This window comes from Phocoena phocoena, chromosome 16 (assembly GCF_963924675.1).
Source record: "Phocoena phocoena chromosome 16, mPhoPho1.1, whole genome shotgun sequence".
NCBI lineage: Eukaryota > Metazoa > Chordata > Mammalia > Artiodactyla > Phocoenidae > Phocoena > Phocoena phocoena.
In genome coordinates this window covers 63617497-63643779 of record NC_089234.1, presented here as the reverse complement: position 1 = coordinate 63643779, position 26283 = coordinate 63617497, and the positions used below count along the sequence as shown (strand labels likewise).

At 37.8% G+C, this 26283-nt stretch overlaps 1 protein-coding gene across 1 annotated transcript in view; it reads right to left on the bottom strand.

Annotated features, from left to right (window-relative positions):
• The window catches only part of SLC25A16 (solute carrier family 25 member 16), a 32897-nt gene extending 7130 nt beyond the window's left edge, over positions 1-25767 (bottom strand). Inside the window, exons 1-6 of the mRNA XM_065894298.1 lie at positions 25535-25767; positions 20701-20793; positions 15812-15945; positions 15024-15087; positions 4507-4628; positions 4191-4257 (exon numbers count right to left, since the gene is read on the bottom strand). Coding sequence (XP_065750370.1) covers positions 4191-4257; positions 4507-4628; positions 15024-15087; positions 15812-15945; positions 20701-20793; positions 25535-25658 — 604 coding nt within the window. The 5' untranslated portion in view covers positions 25659-25767. The remainder of the gene's footprint in view (positions 1-4190; positions 4258-4506; positions 4629-15023; positions 15088-15811; positions 15946-20700; positions 20794-25534) is intronic.
• Between the last annotated feature and the right edge of the window lie 516 nt (positions 25768-26283).

The following is a 26283-nucleotide window of genomic DNA, read 5'->3' as shown; positions in this document are numbered from 1 at the left end:
ACTGAATAAAGGTAGTAGTTGAGTATAATGCCACCTTATACATGAATAGAATTGAACAGTTTTCCAAGGTTTTACATAAGTAAAAGTTAAATTAATGATTAGTAACCTTACGTAAACATGACATATTTACAATAACAATGATGGTGATAATGTAAGGTAGAGGCAAGAAATTCAAAAGTGATAAAGCATTGTTATTTCAATTCAATGTCTAATGTTGTCTTCCAGGAAGAGTTATGACAATGAGACTCACCAGACACATGGAATCTAATGAATATTGAATTAAGTTATTGATAATGTGCAGTTGGTGCTGGCTGAATATTTATACAATTTTATAATAAAAGGATTAAAGTCATACATTAAAAAAATAGCAGTACTCAAGTATACTTATCAACTAAATATTACTCAAGATATCTTGATATCTACTGAATTTTAAAAACATACTGTAAAAGATACTTGATTCTTAAGAACAAATAAGCACTAACAAAAATTCAGTCTAGGATAACACCTCAATATATGCATTTATTCTTTGTATAAAATTCTTACGATCTTATAGTATTTTACAATGATGCTATACAACTTTAGAATATTCATATACTTTTTTTTTAAAGAAGTGCTTTTTATTTTTTAATTTTATTTATTTATTTTTGGTTGCATTAGGTTTGCGTTGCTGCACGTGGGCCTTCTCTAGATGCAGCGAGTGGGGGCTACTCTTTGTTGCAGTGCACAGGCTTCTCATTGCAGTGGCTTCTCCTGTTGCAGAGCACGGGCTGTAGGCACACGGGCCCCAGCAGTTGTGGCACATGGGCTAAGTAGTTGCGGCTCGCGGGCTCTAGAGCACAGGCTCAGTAGCTGTGGTGCTCCTCCCAGAGCAGGGCTCAAACCCATGTCCCTTGCATTCGCAGGCGGATTCCCAACCATTGCACCCCCAGGGAAGTCCCCATACACTTTTATATATGGGAAATCTATTCTATAGACTTAAATACAGAAATTTTAACCACAGGAAAAGCTCACAACAAGGAAATTCATAGCAAATTAAACACAAGTAGAAAAAAAATAGAAATACCTTAATTATGCAGAATGGTATTCACTGAAATATGACACAATTAATAAAAATGTGAATACTATTCAGAAATATGAAAAACATTTGGGAAATGGGAAAAAATTAAGAAACAAAATTATATACATACTATAACTATGTAAAAAATGTATTTCAAAAATAAAACTGAGGGCTTCCCTGGTGGCGCAGTGGTTGAGAGTCCGCCTGCCGATGCAGGGGACGCGGGTTCATGCCCCGGTCCGGGAAGATCCCACATGCTGCGGAGCGGCTAGGCCCGTGAGCCATGGCCGCTGAGCCTGCGCGTCCGGAGCCTGTGCTCCGCAACGGGAGAGGCCACAACAGTGAGAGGCCCGTGTACCGCAAAAAAAATAAAATAAAATAAAATAATAAAAAAATAAAAAAAAATAAAACTGAAAACAAACAAAAAAAATTAGAAAGAGAAAAAAATATAGTAAAAAAACTAAAGAGTTCTGATTCCAGCACAATGGCAGTCTAGGTATTCTGAGGGACTTTGTCATTGCAGAACAACTATATCCATTGCTGGGCTTACAAAAAGGAAGAGAAGGTTTCCAAGAATCCCTAGCAGCACCACCTTCCAAAAATATAATATGGGGCCCACTTGGGAATTGTGGCCCATGAGAGAGTTGGAGTGACTCTACATTTTGATGGCAATAGCAGCCAAGCCATTGAGACAGATCCTGCCACTGGGCTACAGAAGATGGAATCATTGGGTCAGAAACTCAGAGGTTAAGATCAAGTAATGGACTCATAATTAAAGACCGCTCAAAAGAAGCCACAAGAAATAAAACAAACAACAAACTAAATAAATAAAGACCATCAAGCATAGGAGGAAGCAAATAAACTTATATATTTATAAAATATTGGAGGGGGGCTAAGGATTCAGAAAAATAAGCAAACAAGATAAGAAAGGAATAAAAAGAAACGTATAAAGAAAAACAGGGCTTCCCTGGTGGTGCAGTGGTTAAGAATCCGCCTGCCAATGCAGGGGACACGGGTTCGAGCCCTGGTCCTGGAAAATCTCACATGCTGCGGGGCAGCTAAGTTCGTGCGCCACAACTACTGAGCCTGCACTCTTGAGCCCATGAACCACAACTACTGAGCGTGCGTGCCACAACTACTGAAGCCCGTGCACCTAGAGCCCGAGCTCAGCAACAACAGAAGCCACCACAATGAGAAACCCGCACACCGCAAGAAAGAGTAGCCCCCACTTGCCGCAATTAGAGAAAGCCTGTGGGCAGCAACGAAGGCCCAATGCAGTCAAAAATAAATAAATAAAACAAATAAATTTATTAAAAAGAATAAAAAAAAGAAAAACAAGTGGAAATCAATAGCAAGGTAAAGAAACAAGTCCAAATATATCAATAACCACAATAACCATTAAGTATACTGTCAATTAAAAGATTTTACTGACCAGATTAAAGAAATACCCAGCTATATATATATAATGATTACAAAATAAATATCTAAAACAAAAACATGACAAAGTAGAAAATGAAAGGATGAAAAAAGATATCCCAGGCAAATATTAACTTGGATCTGGGCAAAAAAAATTATGAATGGGGGGAATTTGAACAATGACAATATACTAGATGATATTAAGAAAGTTTCATAATGGTAAGACAAATACCATAAGATATCACTTATATGTGGAATCTAAAATATGACACAAATGAACCTATCTACGAAACAGAAACAGAATCATGAACATAGAGAACAGACTGGCGGTTGCCAAGGAAGAGGGGACTGGGGGAGGGATGGAATGGGAGGTTGGGGTGAGCAGATGTAAGCTTTTATATATAGAATGGATAAACAACAAGGTCCTACTGTCTAGCACAGAGAACTGTATTCAATATCCTATGATAAACCACAATGGAAAAGAATATATATATTAAAAAAAAGAATGTTGGGTTTCCCTAGTGGCGCAGTGGTTAAGGGTCCGCTTGCCAATGCAGAGGACACAGGCTCGAGCTCTGGTCTGGGAAGATCCCACATGCTGCGGAGCAACTAAGCCCATACGCCACAACTACTGAGACTGCACTCTAGAGCCCGCGAGCCTCAAATACTGAAGCCCACGTGCCACAACTACTGAAGCCTGCGCACCTAGATCCCGTGCTCTGTAACAAGAGAAGCCATCACAATGAGAAGCCCACACACCGCAACGAAGAGTAGCCCCTGCTCACTGCAACTAGAGAAAGCCCGCACGTAGCAATGAAGACCCAACGCAGCCAAAAATAAATAAATAAAATAAATAAATTTATAAAATGAGTAACGAGCCAAAATGCCAAGTATCATCACTTTTATTGACTACTGCACTGTAGGTCCTTAGCTGCTACAGTAAGATAAGATAAACATAAATAGACAAAGAAATAAGGATTTGAACAGAAGTAAGAAAAATGATGTTATTTGCACAGGATGTGATGGTCCACACAGAAAATCCAAAGCATTTACAAGTAGCATGGTAGCTGGCTATCGTATCAACAAGTAGAATAATGGCTAGCTATAAAATCATATAAAAATTAAATCAAGCAATAAACTGAAAATGTAATTTTCTAAAAGATACAACAAAACTTATGTCTATGAATATATCTAACAAAAACGTCCAAGATCTGTATGCAATTTCATTCAGAATTCCAGCAAGGATTTTTGTGCAACATCAAAAAATGATTCTAAAATGCACATGGGGGCTTCCCTGGTGGCGCAGTGGTTGAGAGACCGCCTGCCGATGCAGGGGACACGGGTTCGTGCCCCGGTCTGGGAAGATCCCACATGCCGCGGAGCGGCTGGGCCCATAAGCCATGGTCGCTGAGCCTGCGCGTCCAGAGCCTGTGCTCCACAACGGAAGAGGCCACAACAGTGAGAGGCCCGCGTACCGCAAAAAAAAAAAAAAAAAGAAAAAAAAGAAAAACGACTTACTATAAAACTGCATTCTATTATTGTTTTAAGAAGTAGCACTACAGATCACTGGGGAAAGGAGAAATTAATCAGTGACTATCCTTAGGGAGGAAAAAAAGTAATTCTGGACAGATTAGGGGCTTAAATATAACATGCTAAACTTTAAAATTATTCCTACAAGAAAATGAAAAACGAAGATTTTGCCAAATTTAAAACATACCTGCATATGGAGCCATTCCTAATATAGTAGGCATCAAGCCTCTGTAAAATCCAAGGAAACCACCTTCCTTTTGAGTGAAGAAAAATTAGAAGTGAAATTACACTGGGCTTATTATGATAAATGCAAAAGAACAAAAGCATACATTACATAGGAAAAATTATTCTGGACCCACACTGAAACACATGTGTTTTCACAATTATGATTAGTATCAGTAATTATAAGTAAAACAATAACTATTCAAAACAATGACATTCAAAACATTTGCCTAAATATAAAAGGACATGTTATAGACAAGAAAAGTAAAAATGAAAAATACCTTTGCGTAAATTGTTTTGAATGCATGAATAATTCCCGTATAAGTATGTTCCCCTTTCACCTGGAATGCTAGGCGTACTCTAACCATATCAAGAGGGTAAGTACAGATAACTGCTGTCATACCTGAAAAGAAAGCAGAAACTTAAATGTATAAGAATCATATATTATGTGTGTATATATATATATATATATATACACATATATACCTTTCCTATCATTAGTAATGCTCTCAAATTATATAGTAACGACGAAAACCCAATGAAATCAAAGTAATATTACTGACAGAATTATATCATAATATTAGCAGCTGAAAAACTTGTAAGTAAAAGGGTCAGTTTGTAAAATCTTTTCAAGTTCTTCCCACTGTGAAGTTATAATGTTAGCACCAAAATAGTACAGTATTAGTGGATCATGTTAGTATTTTTAAAATTCTATTACTTGTCTATTCACAGGTAAGACATCAGAAAAGAAAAACTGACTATCTCCAAAGCACTAGGCAGGATATTTGACTTTTTCCTTATTTTCTCTAATCCTAAAATGGAGAGATGCTTAACCTACCTAAGGAATTCTTTTAAAAATAAAATAAAGGCATTTTTTTTTAAAATTCAAAGCATGATCACTATTTTCTTTTTAAAATTTAGGTAAGGGTAATTCCCTGGTGGTCCAGTGGTTAGGACTCCATGCTCTCACTGTCAAGGGCCTGGGTTCAATCCCTGGTCAGGGAACAAAGATCCTGCCAGCAGAGCAGCTAGGCCAAAATAAAAAACAAAACATACAGGAATTCGGGCTTCCCTGGTGGCGCAGTGGTTGAGAGTCCGCCTGCCGATGCAGGGGACGCGGGGTCGTGCCCCAGTCCGGGAAGATCCCACATGCCGCGGAGCGGCTGGGCCCGTGAGCCATGGCCGCTGAGCCTGCGCGTCCGGAGCCTGTGCTCCGCAACGGGAGAGGCCACAACAGTGAGAGGCCCGCGTACCGCAAAAAACAAACAAAAAAAAAAAAAAAAAAAACATACAGGAATTCAATAAAATAAAATTTACATAAATTTGTTACTGACTAAACATAATAAAAATATAAATGTCAAAAAAAAAAAAATATATATATAAATGTCCAAGGTCATAGAAACAATTTATTTTGGGAATAAAATCTCCTGATAAACAAATTTAGTATTAAGTTCTAGATTTTCATCAATATGATTTCAAATTCCATAAAATATCCAGATGAATTTTTTTTATATGTATTTATTTATTTGCTTGTTTACTTATTTATTTATTTATGGCTGCGTTGGGTATTCCTTGCTGCGCGGGGCTTTCTCCAGTTGTGGTGAGCGGGGGCTACTCTTCGTGGCGGTGTGTGGGCTTCTCATTGCGCTGGCTTCATTTTTTTTTTTTTTTTTTTTTGCGGTATGCGGGCCTCTCACTGTTGTGGCCTCTCCCATTGCGGAGCACAGGCTCTGGACGTGCAGGCTCAGCGACCATGGCTCATGGGCCTAGCCGCTCCGCAGCATGTGGGATCTTCCCAGACCGGGGCATGAACCCGTGTACCTTGCATCGGCAGGCGGATTCTCAACCACTGCGCCACCAGGGAAGTCCCCCAGATGAATTTTTATTTGCATCTTTTTTACTGAGGTATAGTTATGTAACAGTTATTTTTAAAATTAAAAATAATCTTCTATTTTTGTAAAGTACCAAAGAAATATATGCTCAAGGTAAAAAAATTAGAAAATAATTTTTAAATATACATATTCATCCTCCAGAAATAACCACCTAAAAATATAATATTACAAACCTTTTATACAGGGGCATTTACACACATCTAAACACATACACACATTTAAAACATGACAATGGGTTTCGCTGGTGGCGCAGTGGTTAAGAATCCACCTGCCAACGCAGGGGACACGGGTTTGAGCCCTGGTCCGGTAAGATCCCACATGCTGCAGAGCAACTAAGCCCGTGCGCGACAACTACTGAGCCTGCACTCTTGAGCCCGTGAACCGCAACTGCTGAGCCTGTGTGCCACAACTACTGAAGTCCACGTGCCTAGAGTCCATGCTCTGCCAACAACAGAAGCCACCACAAAGAGAAGCCTGCACACCACAATGAAGAGTAGCACCCGCTCACTGCAACCAGAGAAAAGCCCGCGTACAGCAAAGAAGACCCAACACAGCCAAAAATAAAATAAATAAATTTATTTTAAAAAAATACATAATGGTGTAATTCTATTTTGTAGTAAATTTTTCCTACTTTACATTATATTGTGACCATCTTTCCACATGAGAAAAACATTACCTGGATGTACTATAATTCATTTAAACAATCCTCTTAGACATTTAGGTTGTCTCCATTATTTGCTACATGATATTGTAATAGTAAACAGTGCTTTGATGAATGTCCTTATAACTAAATATTTCATTATGGATAAATTCCTAAAATAAAATTATTAGGACAATGCATAAGGCTTTTAACAGAAACTGCCTTCCAGAATGACTGTGCTGATTTATAATGTCATCTGTTAGAATATAAGTCCTATTTCTCTAACTTATCAGAAGTATTAGATAATTATTAGACAAGCAGAATATTCAATTATTAGATAATTTTTCCAACATTGGATGGGCAAAAAAACACTCTGTTATTTGGTTTGTTTCTCATATGACATTCTTTTTCTTTTTTGGGGGGGGGCGCGGGCAGTTTTATAACCCTCTTTGACAATCAGTGGTCAGTTCCCTTCCACATCACCTGTGTAGATTTCTGAGAGTGCTGACAGATTTTTGAAAGTGGTTACCTCCTTGGTACATAGGTAACCAACATATAGAGCTTGCTTGGTGAATCTTCATCATCATTATGTGTTCTGGACAACTGCACACAGATATGGTAGGGGATATTCCTCATATCTTTGGCCCAGACAGCTTTGTTAAGCATAGTGTCAATGAGCACATCGGGAGTTCCCATCTCCTTGCTGGCCAATTTCTGGACCTCTTTGAGTACCTGAGGGGCACACACTTGAAGTCCACTCCAGGGATGTGCTTGTGAATGTTAGTGGTGTACTCCCTGGTCACGACCTGGTTGGTGAGCAGATCGACGCTTCATCTCACCACCCTTCTTTGCAGGAACCATCCTGCCAGGCCCAGGTTGGAAAGGAAGAGCTTGAGGTATTGTCAAGACTTTCTTTTTCTCTGTAGGTTTTTAACATGATAATTTCATCTTTTTATTAGTCTTACCAAATGAAAATATAATTTTTTGCCACAACTTTGGCCTACAATAGCATACTAGGCATAAAAGTGGCAATTTAAGTGATTTCTGTATTCTTAACCTAATTTAACTTTTTAGTTTTAATTTTTTTGACATTTTATTATTACTATCATTATTATTATTATTATTTTGACTGTACCACATGGCTTGCGGGATCTTAGTTCCCTCTCCAGGGATCGAACCTGTGCCCCCTGCAGTGGAAGCACAGAGTCCTAACCACTGGACTGCCAAGGAAGTCCCAGTGTTAAATTTTTAGTATTTGTTTAATATTATTTAAATAGACTTGAGATACCTTACCCCACTTACTTAGCAAATGCTGCTGTAACTTGCATCCATTTTTATTAGCCCAAACTTAAATCTATACTAATTTTCAGAGCTTCTGCCACTCTCCCAAAAATCTAAATCAGTTCGCCACTCCTTATACATGGATTAGAAAACAATGTTCTTTATGTTATTATCTAGGTATCTCTCATGGCATCTCTACCTGGGTGATTATAACATTATCTCTGAGCTAAAAATCTACACAGCTAATATACTGTTAATACTTCAATGCAAACAAATGCAACCCTTCATTCTCTTTTCCCCGCTTAGTTCTCGCTTGAGAATGACCTCAATTACTTTAGACAATGAGCCGAAAGTCAGTTTGAATATGTTTAATTTTAAAAGCAAGGAATACTTTGTATCAAGATTAGCCTAATGGTACTCCTAACAGGTTAGACTCATAGAAGAAAGGCTGATTTATGATTCACTTATCTGTGATTTAGCTGTAAGTGATATTTTAAACCTTCCTTATTTTAGTTTGCACATAACAATAAAGAGTGTCTACTAATGTGCCAAGCACACCATACCAGGCACTTTACAAATACCACCTCTAATCCTCAAATACCAAGTACCACCAAGAATCCTACAAGGTAGAAAACTGAGGCTCAAAGTAGTTAAGTGAGTTGACCAAATTCACAGTTTCTGTATCACAGAGTAGAATTTGAGACTAAATTTTCTGACTCATATCACAACATATATTGCCTTCCCTGTAATTTTCTTTTCTCAAACATTTACTTAGTACTTTCTAAACTTAAATTTTTAGTTCAGAAATTCCATCAGTTCAGTGATTAGAAATGTCAGTCCCTCATTTCAGCCAATTTGATTTTGAGCTGTACATCTGAGCCATTTGTTTTCAAGCTATTCATTTTCAAACTTGTTTTTTATTTAACTTGTTTTTTATCTATTGGTATTCAAACCAGCCATGTCTGGCAGCCAAGGCAGTGACTCTTCTAAATGGCCTCTTTGAAGCTGAATCTAAACTAATACGGTACAAATGTGATGTTCCTAAGACAAGGTTTGGCAATAATATCACATTTAAGTCACAGCAAATACCTTATTATCCAGATATTTATAAAACTACATATTTCGCAGCTTGGTTTAATTTTTTGCAGCTTGTGCTAAATATTTTGCAAGGGAAAATTTTACAAAATAAAATGAAGAGAAATTATCTATAAACTAGTTCCATGTTTATTGAAAATGGTTCATATTAAGGGGTTTAACAAATATAGAAAAGAATCAGAAGGCTGACCATTTTAAGGCTTGATCATCCTGACACAATTTGAACATCAGATTTTGCTAGGATTTGCCCAGATCATCACTATTCATTTTATTTTTTTATGCTTCTGTACATTTTTACAACTCCCATATTTTTTTTCTACTCCCTATCTGGATCACTTTCGTCTTGCCTATCCTATTTGTTCTCCCGACTCCATTTATTTCTTCTTTCCTTCTCACATGCTCCAAGCCTTCTCATTGTCTTCTTACTGGTTTCAAGTGGCTTAACATGAAATAACTGAATTAACAAAGTGATCAAAATGGTAAATTGGTAGAAAATGGAAATGGAAAATGGAAATTTCTGGACATCCAGAAATTTCTAAAGGTAAAGGAGGCATTAGTTTAAAAGCTGTAAGACCATGAGTCAGGCTGAGGAACTGGCATAACCTAATTGTACATCAGAGAATGGTAAAAATAATGCCAATGATTACTATAATGCTAAACTGATGATCTAGTTTTACAAATTTTCGGCCAGTTTACTTCACTATGTTTTTATATGGTATATTTCTTTTGAATTTGAGCAATCAAATCTTCCTAAAGAAAAACAAAACCTTTTAACCAGGATGTTTAAAACTTTCAAAGTTTGGGCTTCCCTGGTGGCGCAGTGGTTGAGAGTCCACCTGCCGATGCAGGAGACGCGGGTTCGTGCCCCGGTCTGGGAGGATCCCACATGCCGCGGAGCAGCTGGGTCCGTGAGCCACGGCCGCTGGGCCTGCACGTCCGGAGCCGGTGCTCCGCAACGGGAGAGGCCATGACAGTGAGAGGCCCGCGTACCGCAAAAAAAAAAAAAACAGCTTACAAAGTTTTTTGTTGTTGCTGTTGTTCACTACTTCTAAAAACAACTCAGTGATTTAAATGTAATTTTAAAATTTAGAATTTAGCAAGAAGATTTTTAATAATTTTGTACTCCGATAAATCTTGAAAACTCCTTAAGATTTTAAATGTTTTTTTTTTAAAAAAGATTTTAAATGTTTATTTATCCTTGGAATAAGTGGGAGGTGAGAACTATTCTTCTGATAGTCATATTTTACCCTTCACTCTAAGTATAAAATTATGAAGCCCTCTACAGGCTGGATTTAGACTTTCAAAAGCCGTAAAAGTCTAAAAGCCCTAAATACAGAAAAGATTATGACATCTTATACTGTTCAAAAGAAAAACAATAATGCACTGTAAAGTAAGTTTGAGGATATCCAACTAAGTTCTTTTTTTAAAACATTTATTTATTTATTTATTTGGCTGCGCTGGGTCTTAGTTGCAGCACGCGGGATCTTTTAGTTGCGGCATGCGGGTTCTTTAGTTGCAGCATGTGGGATCTAGTTCTCTGACCAGGAATCAAACCTGGGCCCCCTGCATTGGGAGTGCAGAGTCTTAGCCACTGGACCACCAGGAAAGTCCCTCCAACTAAGTTCTGATTCACTTCATGATGACTATGTCAATGCTTTTTAAAAATACCACACCATTAAGTTCCTTTTTCTCCACACTCTCTCCAGAATTTATTATTTATAGACTTTTTGATAATAGCCATTCTGACTGGTGTGAGGTAATACCTCATTGTGGTTTTGATTTGCGCTTCTCTAATAATTAGCGATGTTCAGCATCTTTTCATTTGCCTGTTGGCCATCTGGATGTCTTCTTTGGAGAAATGTCTATTTAGGTCTTCTGCCCATTTTTTGACTGGGCTGTTCATTTTCTGAGGAATAAGGAATTCAAGTGGCTGGCTCAAGAAATGTAACAAGACACTGGCATGGAAAGTTTAATAACATTCCCCCATACTTATGGAGGACCTCAGATCTTTCAGAATGTTTTCACAGAATTCTTTACTCTGACCCTTAGAACAACTAAGAAAGAAAGGGAGTTGAAAAATCATAAGTTCTACTTTAACAAATGGATAAATGAATTATGGCAGGCTCAGAAGACCTGCCCATAGTCAAAGGACATGTATGTAATGGAGGCCAGCCACGATCCCAGGCAGTAAGTGTTCTGTCCATTTGACCTCCCAGCCTTACGCCAAGCACTAAACTAGAGTAGACCAGAAATGGCCACAAGCAGAACTCAGCTCGTTGCTTCTGGTTTCTGACAACTTTCTTCTTTTTCCTCTTCTCTATCCTGTCACTCTTAGTTTCATAGGAACTGGCAGATCAAGATTTATTTCAAACAAGTGAAACATACAGAAAGAAAGGAGAAGGCCTTCCTTAAATATACAAACCTTGATTCTCAGTCTCTAGTTTTTCCTTTTTGAATGACTGAGATTCAACATGTACTGGATTGTAGTTGTAGGATGAGGGAAAAGGTTGAAGTTCAAAAAAGCTTTAAAATAAGCTCTGTTGAAATGATCATGAAAAACATACCATTTTTAATTTTGGCAAATATAAAATTTCCAACTTATGTTCAAAGACCACCAAAAGTACAGAAGCAAAGATACCAGATATAAATAAAAGTAACCAGAACATTTATTTCAACTGTTTAAAATTATAAAAGCAAAATGTAAATTATAATTACTTAAACATGGTAATAAAAAGAGAAATATTGGTTAATGGAAGCACTAGTCTTATCTATAATAGCTAGAATTTTTTTAAACTCTTTTCTTTAAAAATTAAAATTTATACTTGAAGTTCCTTTGGTTTATTATTATTTTCTAGTGTATATTGAAACCTTGATGTTAACACGTCTTTCATTTCAGAAATATGAACACGCTAGTCAAGAAATAATCAAGTGCCACGAAAAGGAAATAATACAAAGTCTTTAGGATTTTACTCATATTCATAATCCTACTTCATCTTTCCTACAACCCTAAAAGAAAGAATTTGACCTGTCACTTATAAAATCAAATTTAAGAGACAAAAAAATTTTTAAGTGATGTAAGAAATCATAAATTTTCAGATTTGGAAACTTTACTAAAATTTTCCTTCTGTAAAATAAGAGATAATCATAGCACTTTCCTCACAGTATCTTTCTGTGAACTACATGTCAAGTACTCAAAGATTACATGGCAAGTGCTCAGGTCTGTGAAGGGTACAAAGCAAGTGAACAATACATGCTAGCTAACGTTACTCACCAGCACTGCCATGCCAGTGTAAAATACTAAAATATTTCTATAGCAGTTGACAAATAGCTGTTGCTCCAGCTTCCAAGATCTCCCACATCATGACTCTGGTAGTCTCTTCCCCAACCAGAGCTCCCACCACCACCACATACTGTGTCCTGATCCAGCCATGAAAATGTTAGTTGGAGGCTTTCAGAGCCTGTCCTATATGTTAGTACCTCTACGGTTGGTTTGCTAAATACTTTAGATAATATTCCTGGTTACTTTTAATACTTATTGATCTTGGGTCAGTCTGCCAGAAGTCAAAAAGAGTTAAATAAACATTGCGTAAGGCAAAACCATGGATAAGGTAGGTCAGGTTGGACATTATAAATCTAGGTCCAAAAAAATCAACTGAAATCCTACAAACCTTGTGATAACCACATAGTTAAGATTTTGGTATACCACCTTCCAATGGTCTTATTTCCATTAGCAGAAATAAAAACTGTTAACGTGTTGGTTTATAACCTTGCAGATGTTTCTTCAATGTATATTTACATATGTATTTACTTTTTAAAAACCAAAATATAATATAGCATATTAAACATTCTCTTTTGTAATTTCCTTTCTTTCTACATATGATGTAAACATCCTTCTCTGTCAATAAATACAATTCTACAAATGTACAAAAAAATGTAGTACTGGAAGTATAGAATTCTGACATGGATTTTTTTTTTTTACCACTCTTCTATTGCTACATACTTAAATTACCTTTTGGTGTGAGAAACAAAAAAACAATGAAAATCTAACATTTTAAAAAATAATCAATATAAAAAAAAGTTTTAGTGGAAAACATGAATAAATGTTTTTATCTTAGAATGGGGAAGGCATTTCTCAACACAATTCAAAAAATTTTGAAGCCACAGAGGAAAAGACTAACCCATTTGGCTATGTAATATTTCTATATGGGGGGGAACTTTTGGATGATTTTTCCAAAAAAAATCACAAATAAGGTTAAAAGACAAATCTAGAACTGGGAAATAAAATAATAGCAATATTTGACAGAAAAAAAAATAATGTCCTAATTCCCAAACTCATAAAAATGAATATTTAAAGAATAGAAACAATTCAAGGCTGAAAGTAAGAAATACAAATGGTCAATAAACATTTGAAAAGCTGACCAAGCTTACTCATAATTAATTGCCAAATACTAAAAATTTAATAAGGCCCAGTGTTGATATGGTATGTAGGAGAAAGGGCTACTGAAAGCATTAAGGAGATCAGTTGTTTGCAAAGGTCTATCAAAAATTAAATTCAGGGCTTCCCTGGTGGCGCAGTGGTTGAGAGTCCGCCTGCAGATGCAGGGTATACGGGTTCGTGCCCCAGTCCGGGAAGATCCCACATGCCGCGGAGCGGCTGGGCCCGTGAGCCATGGCCGCTGAGCCTGCGCGTCCGGAGCCTGTGCTCCGCAACAGGAGAGGCCACAACAGTGAGAGGCCTGCGTACCGCAAAAAAAAAAAACAAAATTAAATACACATATCATCTGATAAAGTAATTTCCCTTCTGAAAATTATTCTACAGATATATTCACACAAGTACAATGTGTTATTTGCAAAACAAAAATTTTAAGTATCCCAAACGTCAATCAATAGGGGACTGAGGGGCTTCCCTGTGGCACAGTGGTTGAGAATCTGCCTGCCAATGCTAGGGGACACGGGTTCGAGCCCTGGTCTGGGAAGATCCCACATGCCGCGGAGCAACTAAGCCCATGCGCCACTGAGCCTGCGTGTCTGGAGCCTGTGCTCTGCAACAAGAGAGGCCGCGACAGCGAGAGGCCCGCGCACAGCGATGAAGAGTGGCCCCCCGCTCGCCGCAACTAGAGAAAGTCCTCGCACAGAAACGAAGACCCAACACAGCCAAAAATAAATAAATAAATTATAAAAAAAAAAAAAAAAAAAAAAATAGGGGACTGAGTAAATAAATAATGGGCCATTTTTACCGTAGAATATAACACAGTTCTTCACAAAATTAAGAAAGATCTATGTACTGATACAGAAGAGAGTCCTAAGATAACTATAAAAGTTCTAATCCTATAGAATAGTATTGGAAAAAAGCACACATAAGAAACTGCTAATAGTGATTGCTTCTAGGGAGCAGAACTATTTCCATTGTATAGGAATATGTATTACTGAAGTCATTATAATTTTTTAAATTTTTTGAAAGAAAAAAATAAACATTTCCAGAAGGAGAACTGTCAAAGGGAACGTATGATTTTCACATAGCTGTAAGTTTAGACTACTCCTTATATCTCCTACTGTAAAACACTCTGAGTTGGGATATTAATGATTTCTTGCATAATTGAGCATAGGAAGATAACAAATGTGTGCTACTTAATCAATGTCACACATACTACCTAAAGCAAATTAAGTATTTTAATAGAAAATTAATTTGCAGAAATAAAATATACCCACTCCTGTATAGCACAGGGAACTATATTCAATATCCTGTGATAAACCATAATGGAAAAGAATATTAAAAAAAAGAATGTCTCTATGTGTATAACTGAGGCACTTTGCTGTACAACAGAGATGGCACAACATTGTGAATCAACTCTACTTCAGTTAAAAACAAAAAATTACCCACTCCTCTTACCTGCCATGGACCCAGCCATTAATCTGTGTACATGACCAGAAACTCCCAGTTTTGTAGTAATTAACTAGAAACCAAAAACATCAAATTATGCACTTTTACAGAAGCAATCTTGCCAAATGTACTATATTACACATTGATGACCACAAATACTCAAAGTGTGAATGGGAGTAGTAGGAATAAAATGCTACTATAGACAGTGAAGTCTTGATACTGCTTACTTTTCATTTTAAGATACCCTATGATAATTTTTAAAAAATTATTCTTAGGATACCCTATGAAATTTAATTCATTAAACTCCTTTCTGTGTTAAGATGTTTGAGAGAATAAACTTTCAGCCAGCCAGAAAAGAGAAACTTAGTATGATGGGAAAAGCTGTTAACTTACAGCATTACTCAAAAACAGACTTTCACAATATGGTCTCACTAGTTTATTTAATAAGAAAATTCAAAGTTGCAGTGTTCCTCTCCTACAACTGAGAAACAAAAAGCATATCAAAAAGCTATTAATATTTTATGGATTTATTATTAGCTACTTGAAGGATACTTTGGCTCTTCTTTGTAAGTATAAACATAAACAATTTACTAAAAAATGACTAACAATCCTGGAACAGATAACTCCAAAACCAAGTTATATTTAAAAACTTAAACTATCACAAGCCTTAGTCTTTCAAAAAGGCATTACTTTATCCATTCATCCAAAGTAACTTTAAAGGTCAAAGCAAATGCCTTGTCAATTAAGTACAATATTCAAAGACACAAAAGAGGAAAACAAGATAAAGTTTCAAGTACCGTTTTATAATGCTCAAATGCCATAAACTGGATTGCACCATAAGGAAAAATTCGAATCATCATTGCACCATTCCCTTTATACAATCCAAGGTATCCCTCCTTTTGGGGAACAGCACGCAATGTAGAAAATACTCCTATTTTTAGAAAGATTTTTAGAAGAAAAATACTATTAAAACAGAGAAAACTACCTAAATTCAAATTTTCATGACAATCACAGATAAAGATTACTATGCCATCATTCATGATATAATTTTGCTTGAGGAATTACATGAATAGTAATTTCTGTATAACAGTTAAAGCTACTTAAAATACATCACATGTCCAAATTATGTAAATATTCCTCATGTAAAAATATAAAACATACTACAGCAAGAACAGCTACAAATTATAGTAAATTATATTTATAATTATTGTAAATTAATTAATCTCTAGCAACCTAAAAGAAGAAATATATTCAACATCCAGATAATACACTGTGGATGACTATCTGGAAGGACGAAGGAAGGTTTCCCAGACTGACCCAGACACCTGTGTGGTTTGTTTACGAAAGAAGCTGCTAAATAAAAGAAACAAATAAAAAACCTACCAATTAAAAAACTATTTAAATTGGGGGGCAAATTTTCATTAGTAGTACTCTTTAATTAGGAATAGAGATAACCAAAGGCCTGAGTTCTGATCTGATATACTGATATGTTTATTATTCTAATAATGTCAATCACTAATCCTATTTGCAGTACAGACTTCTACATTCCATTATTAAACTATTTAAATTCCAATATTAAACTATTTAAATTCAGGTTCCTTTCCAAATTTTTCAAACAAAAATCAGATCAAATATGAAGGTAAATCACTGGGCTCATTTCGAATTTTAGAATTCAAGTAACCTTTTGATCCCTTCACAGAAATCAAAACTGTAGGTACTTACTAACATCCAAGAAAAGATATACTCTAAAAGCATTTTTAATAAGCAGATATCTAAGTGGACTGATAATGTATTAAAAAGAATTCTATTTGGGTTGTTCCCTGCTGGCCTAGTAGTTAGGATTCCAGGCTTTCACTGCTGTGGTCCGGGGTCAATCCCTGGTCGGGGAACTGAGATGTCGCAAGCCACGTAGCGTGGCCAGGGGGGAAAAAAAAAATAGAATTCTACTATATATATATATATATATATATATATATATATATATATATACACACACACACACACACATACAGCTATATGTATAATATAAAGTTCTTCCAAAATACATGAATAATACAACTAAATATATTCACCCCTCCCTAAAAAAATTCTATCAAAGACATCCTCTTGCTGGAAGAGAAGAGTAATGATAAGCTCAGTTTAATTTTATTTAAATGTGTTTGTAATAATTTAAGGGTAATCAAACTTAGAACAGTGGCCACCTAGCAGGAACAGGAAGGCTAACGATGAGAGAGTACAGAAGAGGTTTCAACTGTACTGATGATGTTTATTTCTGAAGTTCTGTGCAGCTCCCCATATGTTTATTATATTATTCTCTAAAACTCTTTGATTGTTACAAATATTTAAAGAGAAATCACTAGTAGAAGTGAAATAAAGTTATTTCAAAAAAAGGAAATCCAGGGACTTCCGTGGTGATCCAGTGGTTAAGCCTGCGCTTCCAGTGCAGGGGAGCACAGGTTCAATCCCTGGGCGTCGGGGTGGGAACTAGGATCCCACATGCCGTGGGGCCAATAAATAAATAAAATTTTTTTAAAAAAAAAGGAAATCCAGGAAACAAGGAGCAGGGGAGGGTGGCTGGGGAGGATACAAGAAAAGCACAATGAACAGAAAACATAAATCTATGATTGAAAAAAAAATCTAAAACATATAAATCCGGGACTTCCTTGGTGGTCCAGTGGTAAAGAATCTACCTTCCAGTGAGGGGACACGGGTTCGATACCTGGTTGGGGAACTAAGATCCCACATGCTGCGGGGCAACTATGCCCGTGTGCTACAACAAAAGAACCCACAACAAAGATCCCGCATGTCGCAACTAAGACCTGACACAGCGAAAAGTAAATAAATAAAAATTTTAAATATTTTTTAAAAAAGATATAAATCCTTCTATTAAAAGCCAAACGCTCAAATTCTGTTAAAAGGCAATGCCTAACCAAATGATTTTCACAAAAATCTCACCTAAAACAATAACACAGAAAGACAAACAGAGGAAGACTGGATGTTGAATGTTTTCAAATGGCATTTAAATATCCATTGAGATAATCACGTTATTTTTCTCCTTCAACCTATAGTGTACTATTTTTACTTTGGGAAATTGAGATTTTCTTTATGGCGTAACACTGAACCAATTTTTGCATGTGTTACAAGCATATTTGGAAAGAATATGTATTCTCTGCAGGGTGCAAAGTCCTCTTGTCTATGTTATATCAAGCTTGTGTGTTATTTAGATCCTTTTCTGTATCTTTATTTTGTCAAGATAGGATTACAAGGAACTAACAGTTGGTAAAATATAAGCATATGCTTGTGTATATATACATAATCTCTGGAGGAAAAGGGAAGAAAACTGTAAATGCTTGATTCTAACGAGGGGACAAGGAGGAAGACGTTTGCTTTTGCACTTTTTGAATTATGAACTTGTGAAAATATTATACATTCAAAAAATAAAAATAAAATGTAAAAATAACAAAATTTAAAGGATTTTTAAAGAATCCTATTATGATTCAGCTACCTATTTTTATATCACATTGACTGTAAAAAGTTAAATGGAGGTCAAAGATTTTTAATATACTACAGGAAAAAATTCTTTACACTCGGTGCAAATTGCGGAAGAAGAAATTCTAATTATATCCCTTCCTTTTCATTTGGCCACAATAATTTTGATTCAAAATAAAAAGTAGTTTTTGATGCCTTGGAAATAATAAAAAAATAGCTTTTTAAAAGAAGCTAAAGTACAAGTTTTATTCAATAGCATACCTTTATCATCTTTAATTTGACTGTGAAAAATCATGTTTTTAAATTTAAGCAAAACTGAAAAACTATCTTATGCATGTAAAAAGGGAGGCACCTAGAATAAAATGCCCAACAATATTTTTAAAATAAATTAATAAGCCATTAATACTTTTCTTTTGGCTTGTATATTTTAAAGATACATGAAACTCCATACACTACACCAATAGGTCATTGCTGCACTACAGGAATTCTGTTTCAAATTCTGCATGCCTTGTAGGGTACACTGTAACCCGTGGCATGCAGCCCTGTAGAGCGTGAAATCTAATGTGAATATGTAAACTAATGATTACAAATCAGGAAACAAAACAACATACATCAGCATGGGGAGAAGTTTAAAAGAATAAAACAATACTGCTCAAACATTCATATGCTGGGTCACTGTCAAACACCACAAGATATTGGGTAATATAATTCATCTCCTTTTCACCCTCAATTTAGACTACGAAAGAAAATCATTTCCTTCCTTTCCAGTTTTATATAATCTCTCAATAAGTTCAAAGGTCTGATTCTTTCTATACATGAGCAGTACACTGAGAAGATATAGAATTCATTTCTATATACAAAGATATTAACAAAATTTTTCTTTCAATTTAAAGAACATACTTTGTATTAAAAATATTGACAGGAAAATGAGACACGATAAATATAAAAATCACATTTTAAAAACCCAATTGTTAAAATAATTGATTCTTATTCACTCTGTTAAATATCTTTCTTAAAAATGATGCATAGATCATGCAGAGCACACATCATTCCCATTACTGAAGCATGAAACTGTAAAGCAATGGAGTAGTATGAGTTAGTTGCCTTGACCTAACTTCTTTCTTGGTCTCTATTCACATTAAATTTTTTCTTTTAAATCTTCTTCCCTCTAATTGAAAATTTAATATATGTTTAACATGTATTATAAATTAGCTTAGAGGAAAAAAATTACCTATAATCTCACCACTGAAAATTAACCACTTAATGTTCATATTTTCCTTCTAGCCTTTTGTCTAAACACATTTACTTAGATAAAATGCAATATGATTAAACCATTTGCAACATTTTTTCATTTAACTAATATATTATGAACATTCTTCCTAGTCAATTAATATTCTTTTACAATTTTTAATGATTGCAAAATAGTCTACAATATGGACTTATTTATTTAAGTAATACTTAGCCAATTCCCTATTATTAAACATTTTGGTTGGCTCTTTTTTTTTTTAACCAACATAAATAATACTTTCATTCTTGTATATACATATTTGAGCACATTTCTGATTACTTGCTTGAAACAACCTCCTAGAACGAGAATTGCAAGGCCAAAGAATATGTATCTTTTCAAGACTTTTGATACATATTACCAAAATGCCCTCCAAAAAGGCTATAAAAAATCCTTACTCCCACCAATGATATATCAGAGTGTCCATGTTAATTATAATAACTGGTTTTTATGTTTACAAGGAACAACTAAGGGCTCGATATTTTTTTAACAATGCAAGTTCATACTAATTGCATTGGATTCTGCTTGCCCTAAGATATCTATAACACATGCTTAAGTGTTTAAAGGAATAAACCTTATCTCTATCACTAGTTGGATTTTTTTTTTAAATCAAGCTGAGCTATTATGTGTGTCCATTAAGGATGTGATTTGTTAATCTCAATAAACAAATATGTAGTACTTACTTCAATGATTCAAAGATTTTAGAGTACATTAGTACCCTAAAATGATAAACATATATAACCACTATTGCAAATGAAACGATTAAAATAGCTAAGAGATACATCCCTTGTAAAATCTGCCCCCAAACTTGAACTCCCTTTTGTGTCCTCTTTCCACTATAATTCACAACTAGAAACGAAGACAGCAGATGGATAACATTTTCATTTTTCTCTTTAGCATCAATTAACTCACCCAAGTGTTTGTAATGGTGATTGTGAGCTTGTAATAAAACCTTCACTCGATCCAAAGGAGCAACTGTTGTTTTGGCACAGCATCCAGCAATACCTAAAAAATTTGAAAAGATCAGGAAGAAATTCCATATCATTTCTTTCCAGATGGAAACCATTATTTAGAGGCTAGCATACCCTCTCATCTCTAATTTGATCTCCATGGGTAGAACTGCCCAGTAGCAGGGATATGTAGATGATGGGCCCCCATTCTCTACAATTTAATTCTTGAGCATGTCAGACTTAATAAGTTTGAAGAGTGTAAATCTGCCCCCTAATTCCTGATGAACATTGGAATCTTGCTAAATGTGGTTATGGAGACAGACACTTGGAGGGATTTACCCACCTATAAGCCTCTGTTTGAAATAACATCTTCTTCTTCTGGATGACTTCTCATTGAAATAATCAAATTTCACCCGTAAAATTCAGTCATTCATTTATCCACTCAGCAATTATGTATTTGGTCCCTACCACATGCCACTGTGCAGACATGTGGATGACGGTAAAGTGCATACATGGGCTTTAGCATAAATCAGAATCCAGGTGAGCCCTAATAGCTTGGCATGCTTCTAAGGTGACAGTATATAAAGATTTTTTGCTACAGACTGTTTGTGTCCCCCCAAAATTCATATGTTGAAAACTAATTCCTAGTGATGGTATTTAGAGGTGGAGGTGGTATTAGAGGAGGTGATTAGGACCCTCATGAACGGAATTAATGCCCTTATAAAAGAGGCCCCAGAGGGACTTCCCTGGAGGTCCAGTGGTTAAGGCTCTGTGCTTCCACTGCAGGGGGGCACAGGTTCAATCCCTGGTCGGGGAACTAGGATTCCGCAGGCTGTACGGCCAAGGAAAAAAAAGAGGCCCCAGAGAGATCCCTGGCCCCTTCCACCATGTAGGTGGAAGGTCCTCCCCAGATATTTGCTGGCACCATGACCTTGGACTTCTCAGTTTCCAGAACCATGAGAAAGAAGTTTGTTGTTTAAAAGTCACCCAGATTACAGTATTTTTGTTATAGTAGCCTGAACCAGACACTTCTGTAAAGTACCTTACATGTAGTAAGCACTCAACCAAATGAGTTGTTACTATTGTAAAAAGGTGGACAAAAAAGTCCTTGGTGTCTTTTTTATGGTTATGTTAAGCTCTTCATCATTGCATATTTGTTAAGGAAGGTACAAGAGGACTGGGATATTGTGAGTCTCTTTACTACTGCATCCCCAGAGACCAGTTCAGGGCCTGGCACCTAACAGGTACTCAATACCTGTTTACTGAATGAATGAAGAGTCTTACTTTACAAACTTTTAAAAATATAAGACAAAATCACTCAAAATCCACACACATTTACTTAATAGCTCAGCATGTAACTGATGCTAAAATGCATATTCTGAAATACCCAACAATAAAATGCCTATTTGTACTCAAATATTAAATCCACATATAAGTTTCTATATCAAGCTTCTCTTATCTGAACTAATGGAAGTAACAGTCATGGCTACTCAAAATTGAGAATAAGCTAAAAATAATTTTTATTCGGTATATCTGGTTTCAGAATAGTTTTTTATATAATTATCTTCCCATTCATTATGAAATAACCACATAAAATTATTTAGAAACTGCTGAATAAGTAGTTTCTTTTAACAATATCTTTACTTGCTTATCACACCACTTTATAGCTCAATTAATCATCACAAAAGTCCACTGGGTAAGGTCAAGTAGCCTTTATCTTCATTTTGAACAGCTGAACTTAAGATATTTGCCAAAGACGACTTACCTGGCGGCACAGTGGTTAAGAATCCGCCTGCCAATGCACGAGACACGGGTTCAAGCCCTGGTCCGGGAATATCCTGCATGCTGCGGAGCAGCTAAGACCGTGCGCCACAACTACTGAGCCTGCGCTCTGGAGCCCACAAGCCACAACTACTGAACCTGCATGCCGCAACTACTGAAGCCCGTACGCCTAGAGCCAGTGCTCCTCAACAAGAGAAGCCACGGCAATGAGAAGACTGCGCACCACAACGAAGAGTAGCCCCCAGCTCACGACAACTAGAGAAAGCCCGCGGGCAGCAGTGAAGACCCAATACAGCCAAAAATAATTTATTTATTAAAAAAAAAAAGATTTGCCAAAGACCACTGCTAATCACCAATAAAAAACACGTATGGGTCTTCCCTGGTGGCGCAGTGGTTGAAAGTCCGCCTGCCGATGCAGGGGGCATGGGTTCGTGCCCTGGTCCGGGAAGATCCCACATGCCGCGGAGTGGCTGGGCCCGTGAGCCATGGCCGCTGAGCCTGCGCGTCCAGAGCCTGTGCTCCGCAACGGTAGAGGCCGTGGCAGTGAGAGGCCCACGTACCGGGAGGAACAAATAAATAAATAAAAAAGAATCAGGTTAAAAACACATATGGTGGGGCTTCCCTGGTGGCGCAGTGGTCTGCCTGCTAATGCAGGGGACACGGGTTCGAGCCCTGGTCTGGGAGGATCCCACATGCCGCGGAGCGACTAAGCCCGTGCACCACAACTACTGAGCCTGCGCGTCTGGAGCCTGTGCTCCACAACAAGAGAGGCCGTGATAGTGAGAGGCCCGTGCACTGCGATGAAGAGTGGCCCCCGCTTGCCACAACTAGAGAAAGCCCTCGCACAGAAACGAAGACCCAACACAGCAAAAATAAATTAATTAATTAATTTAAAAAACAACAACAAAAAAACAAAAAAAACCACGTATGGTTTCCTTTGTACCCGGTACTAGGCTAAGAGATTCAACTGCAGGCACTATGCCAAGGCTTTTTCAGGTCCTTTCTCATTTAATCATTACAATTACATTCTGAGGTAGGTACTCTATTTCCCCATTTAAAGGATGGGGAAACTGAGGCAAAGAGAGGTTAAGAAACTTGCCCAATGGTATTTTCTCATATCACTTGGACCAGGAGTGCCTATAATGGTTATAAAAATCTGTGAGCAACTTTTTTTTTTTTTTGCTTCCCATTTCAATGACAACTTCATCCTTTCAGCTGCTCAAACCAAAATAAGTCCTGCTTGACTTCTCTTCTTTACCCATCTCTAATCTGTCAGAAAATCATTTATTCTATCTATATCCAGATTATCACAATTTTTCACCACCTCCCCTGCTACTAACCTGATCCAAGCCACCATCATCTATCATCTGAATTACTGCAATAACCACCAAACGGGTCTCCTTGCTTCCATATTTACATCCCTGCAGTTATTCTCCACAGAGCAGCCCAAGTAATCCTTTGGAAACATGTCATATCATGTCACTTCTCTACTAAAGACCTGCAATGGCTCCCTACTTCACTCCAAGTAAAAGTTAGAATCTTTACAGTGGTTTACAAGACCCTTCATTTCCTGTCCCCTTTAACTTTCTAACCTCCTTCCCCCATCAGCACCACCTGGCTCCAGCCACATAGGTCTCACTGCTGTTCTTTGAACCGATAAGGTCCTCCCTGACTTTGAAGACTTTGCTTTAGCTTTTCTTCCCACCTGGAAGGCTCCTTCTTAGACATCAACTTGTTAAACTCCCTCACATTTTCAAGTTTGCTCAAGTGTCATCCTCCCAATGAGACTTATCACGAATTATCCTATTTAATACTGTACCCACGTAGCCTCTACATTTCCTTGCCCCATTCTCCTTTTTACTTCTTCCCATTCCATTCGTCATGTTCTAATATACTATATAACTTATTTTTTCATTTTGCTTATCGCCTTTCTCACAACAAGTCCCCAACCAATGTAAACTCTAGGATCTTTGTTTTATTCCCTTATGTACACTGAGCATGTAGCAGACACTGAAATATTCCTTGTATAAATAAATGAATGACCTTTTTATCAGCAGAACAAAATAATTCTTAATACTATTGCAGCATACAGATATCTTTCTACAAGTCCTCATAATGTGAAATTTTAAAAATTCCTAGCCTTTACAAATAATTAAATGATGACAACTCAGTCAACTAAGAGAGGATAGAGACTGAAACACCTCTTTATGGGAAAGCAGAAGAAATTTCTGAGAGACAATATGAAACTTCTGGCCCGACAGTCACACCAATAGTAGGGCTGGGGCTTCCCTGGTGGCGCAGTGGTTGAGAGCCCGCCTGCCGATGCAGGGGACACGGGTTCGTGCCCCGGTCCGGGAAGATCCCACATGTCGCGGAGCGGCTGGGCCCGTGAGCCATGGCCGCTGAGCCTACGCGTCCGGAGCCTGTGCTCTGCAACAGGAGAGGCCACAACAGTGAGAGGCCCGCAAAAAAAAAAAAAAAAAAAAAAAAAATAGTAGGTTTGTACCAGCTACATGTCAAGTACCTGTGGCACAGTTTTCTAGAATCACCAGAACCAGCTTTGGTTGTAGACAGTTTTGCACAATTTCCCAGTCATCCTTAAAAAGCTGACCTCCCATGTTTTTCTTTTAAGCAAACATCAAAATCCAATTCTATTCTCGGTCGTGCACAGTCTTTATAAAAGAAAGGAGTGCCCAGCATGTTGCACTGAAACCCTGACGTCCTTTAAGGGGCTCCCCTCTTTTTCCTACTATTCAACCCTGAAGAACTGGTGCCTGGTTCAGCCCTTCCAAGGCTCCAGCCGCTCCTCGACAGCTCGAGACCCTTCCTCCCCAGGATCCTGCTGTCATTAGTCAAGGGATTCTTAGAGGTTACAGCGGGTCCGGGCAAACACCTGGCAGGGCACTGGAGCAGCCAGAGTCCAAGAATGTTATCGCGGCCACATACACCCGACCTGCCCCGGATCCCGCCCCGGCCACTCAGTGCGCGGCCAGGTCCTCCCGGCGGAAACCCACCTCCGGCCAGGAAGGAGCGCAGCCAGTAGAAATCTCTGCGGGCGGCTGGCCCTCCGGCTCCTGCCGCCTGCGGCATCGCGGGAGTTGGCTCGGCTGCTGCCAGGGCCGCCGCCGCCGCCGCCATCAGGACCAGGGCCGCGTCGGGAGCTTTGGTCGCCAATTTATAACCCAAGCGCCCTAGCCATGGCCAGAGCAGGCAGTGACAGGGCACCGACCGCCGCACGGCGGGACGGAACACCACAGGCGGCGCGGCGCTGGCTGATGGCGTAGGCCAGGGGCGGGGCCTGGGTCAAGGCCCGAAGCGGGAGTCGCCGGGGCTGGGCACCTCCCACTCTCCCCAGCCTCGCCCCACATCTCTACTTCTGGCCTCGCTGTGCAGGCGTCTTCTGTTACACGCGGAAGAAGGGAAGAATGGCCAGAGAGAAGGTCCTTCCAAAACCCACCACCTCAGAAAGCACTCCCCCGCCCATCAACCCATATTGATCATTGTTCGACATGTAACCGTCCATCGGGCTGCCTTCTGACCTTCCCAAAATGAACCATTTCCAGAACCAACCTTTGGTTCCTCACTCTTTCCAGGAACTTCTGAAATTGCACTCTCTCCCACCTGATCAGCTCTACCTTCTCAGATCTTCTCGCTGAACCTCACATTCCGCCTCCCTAACCCACCCCCAACTAAGCTTCTATTCCACCCCCAACCCCTCTGCCAAAGAAATAATTGCTAAAGCAAGTTCTTCTTTCTTTGGGGT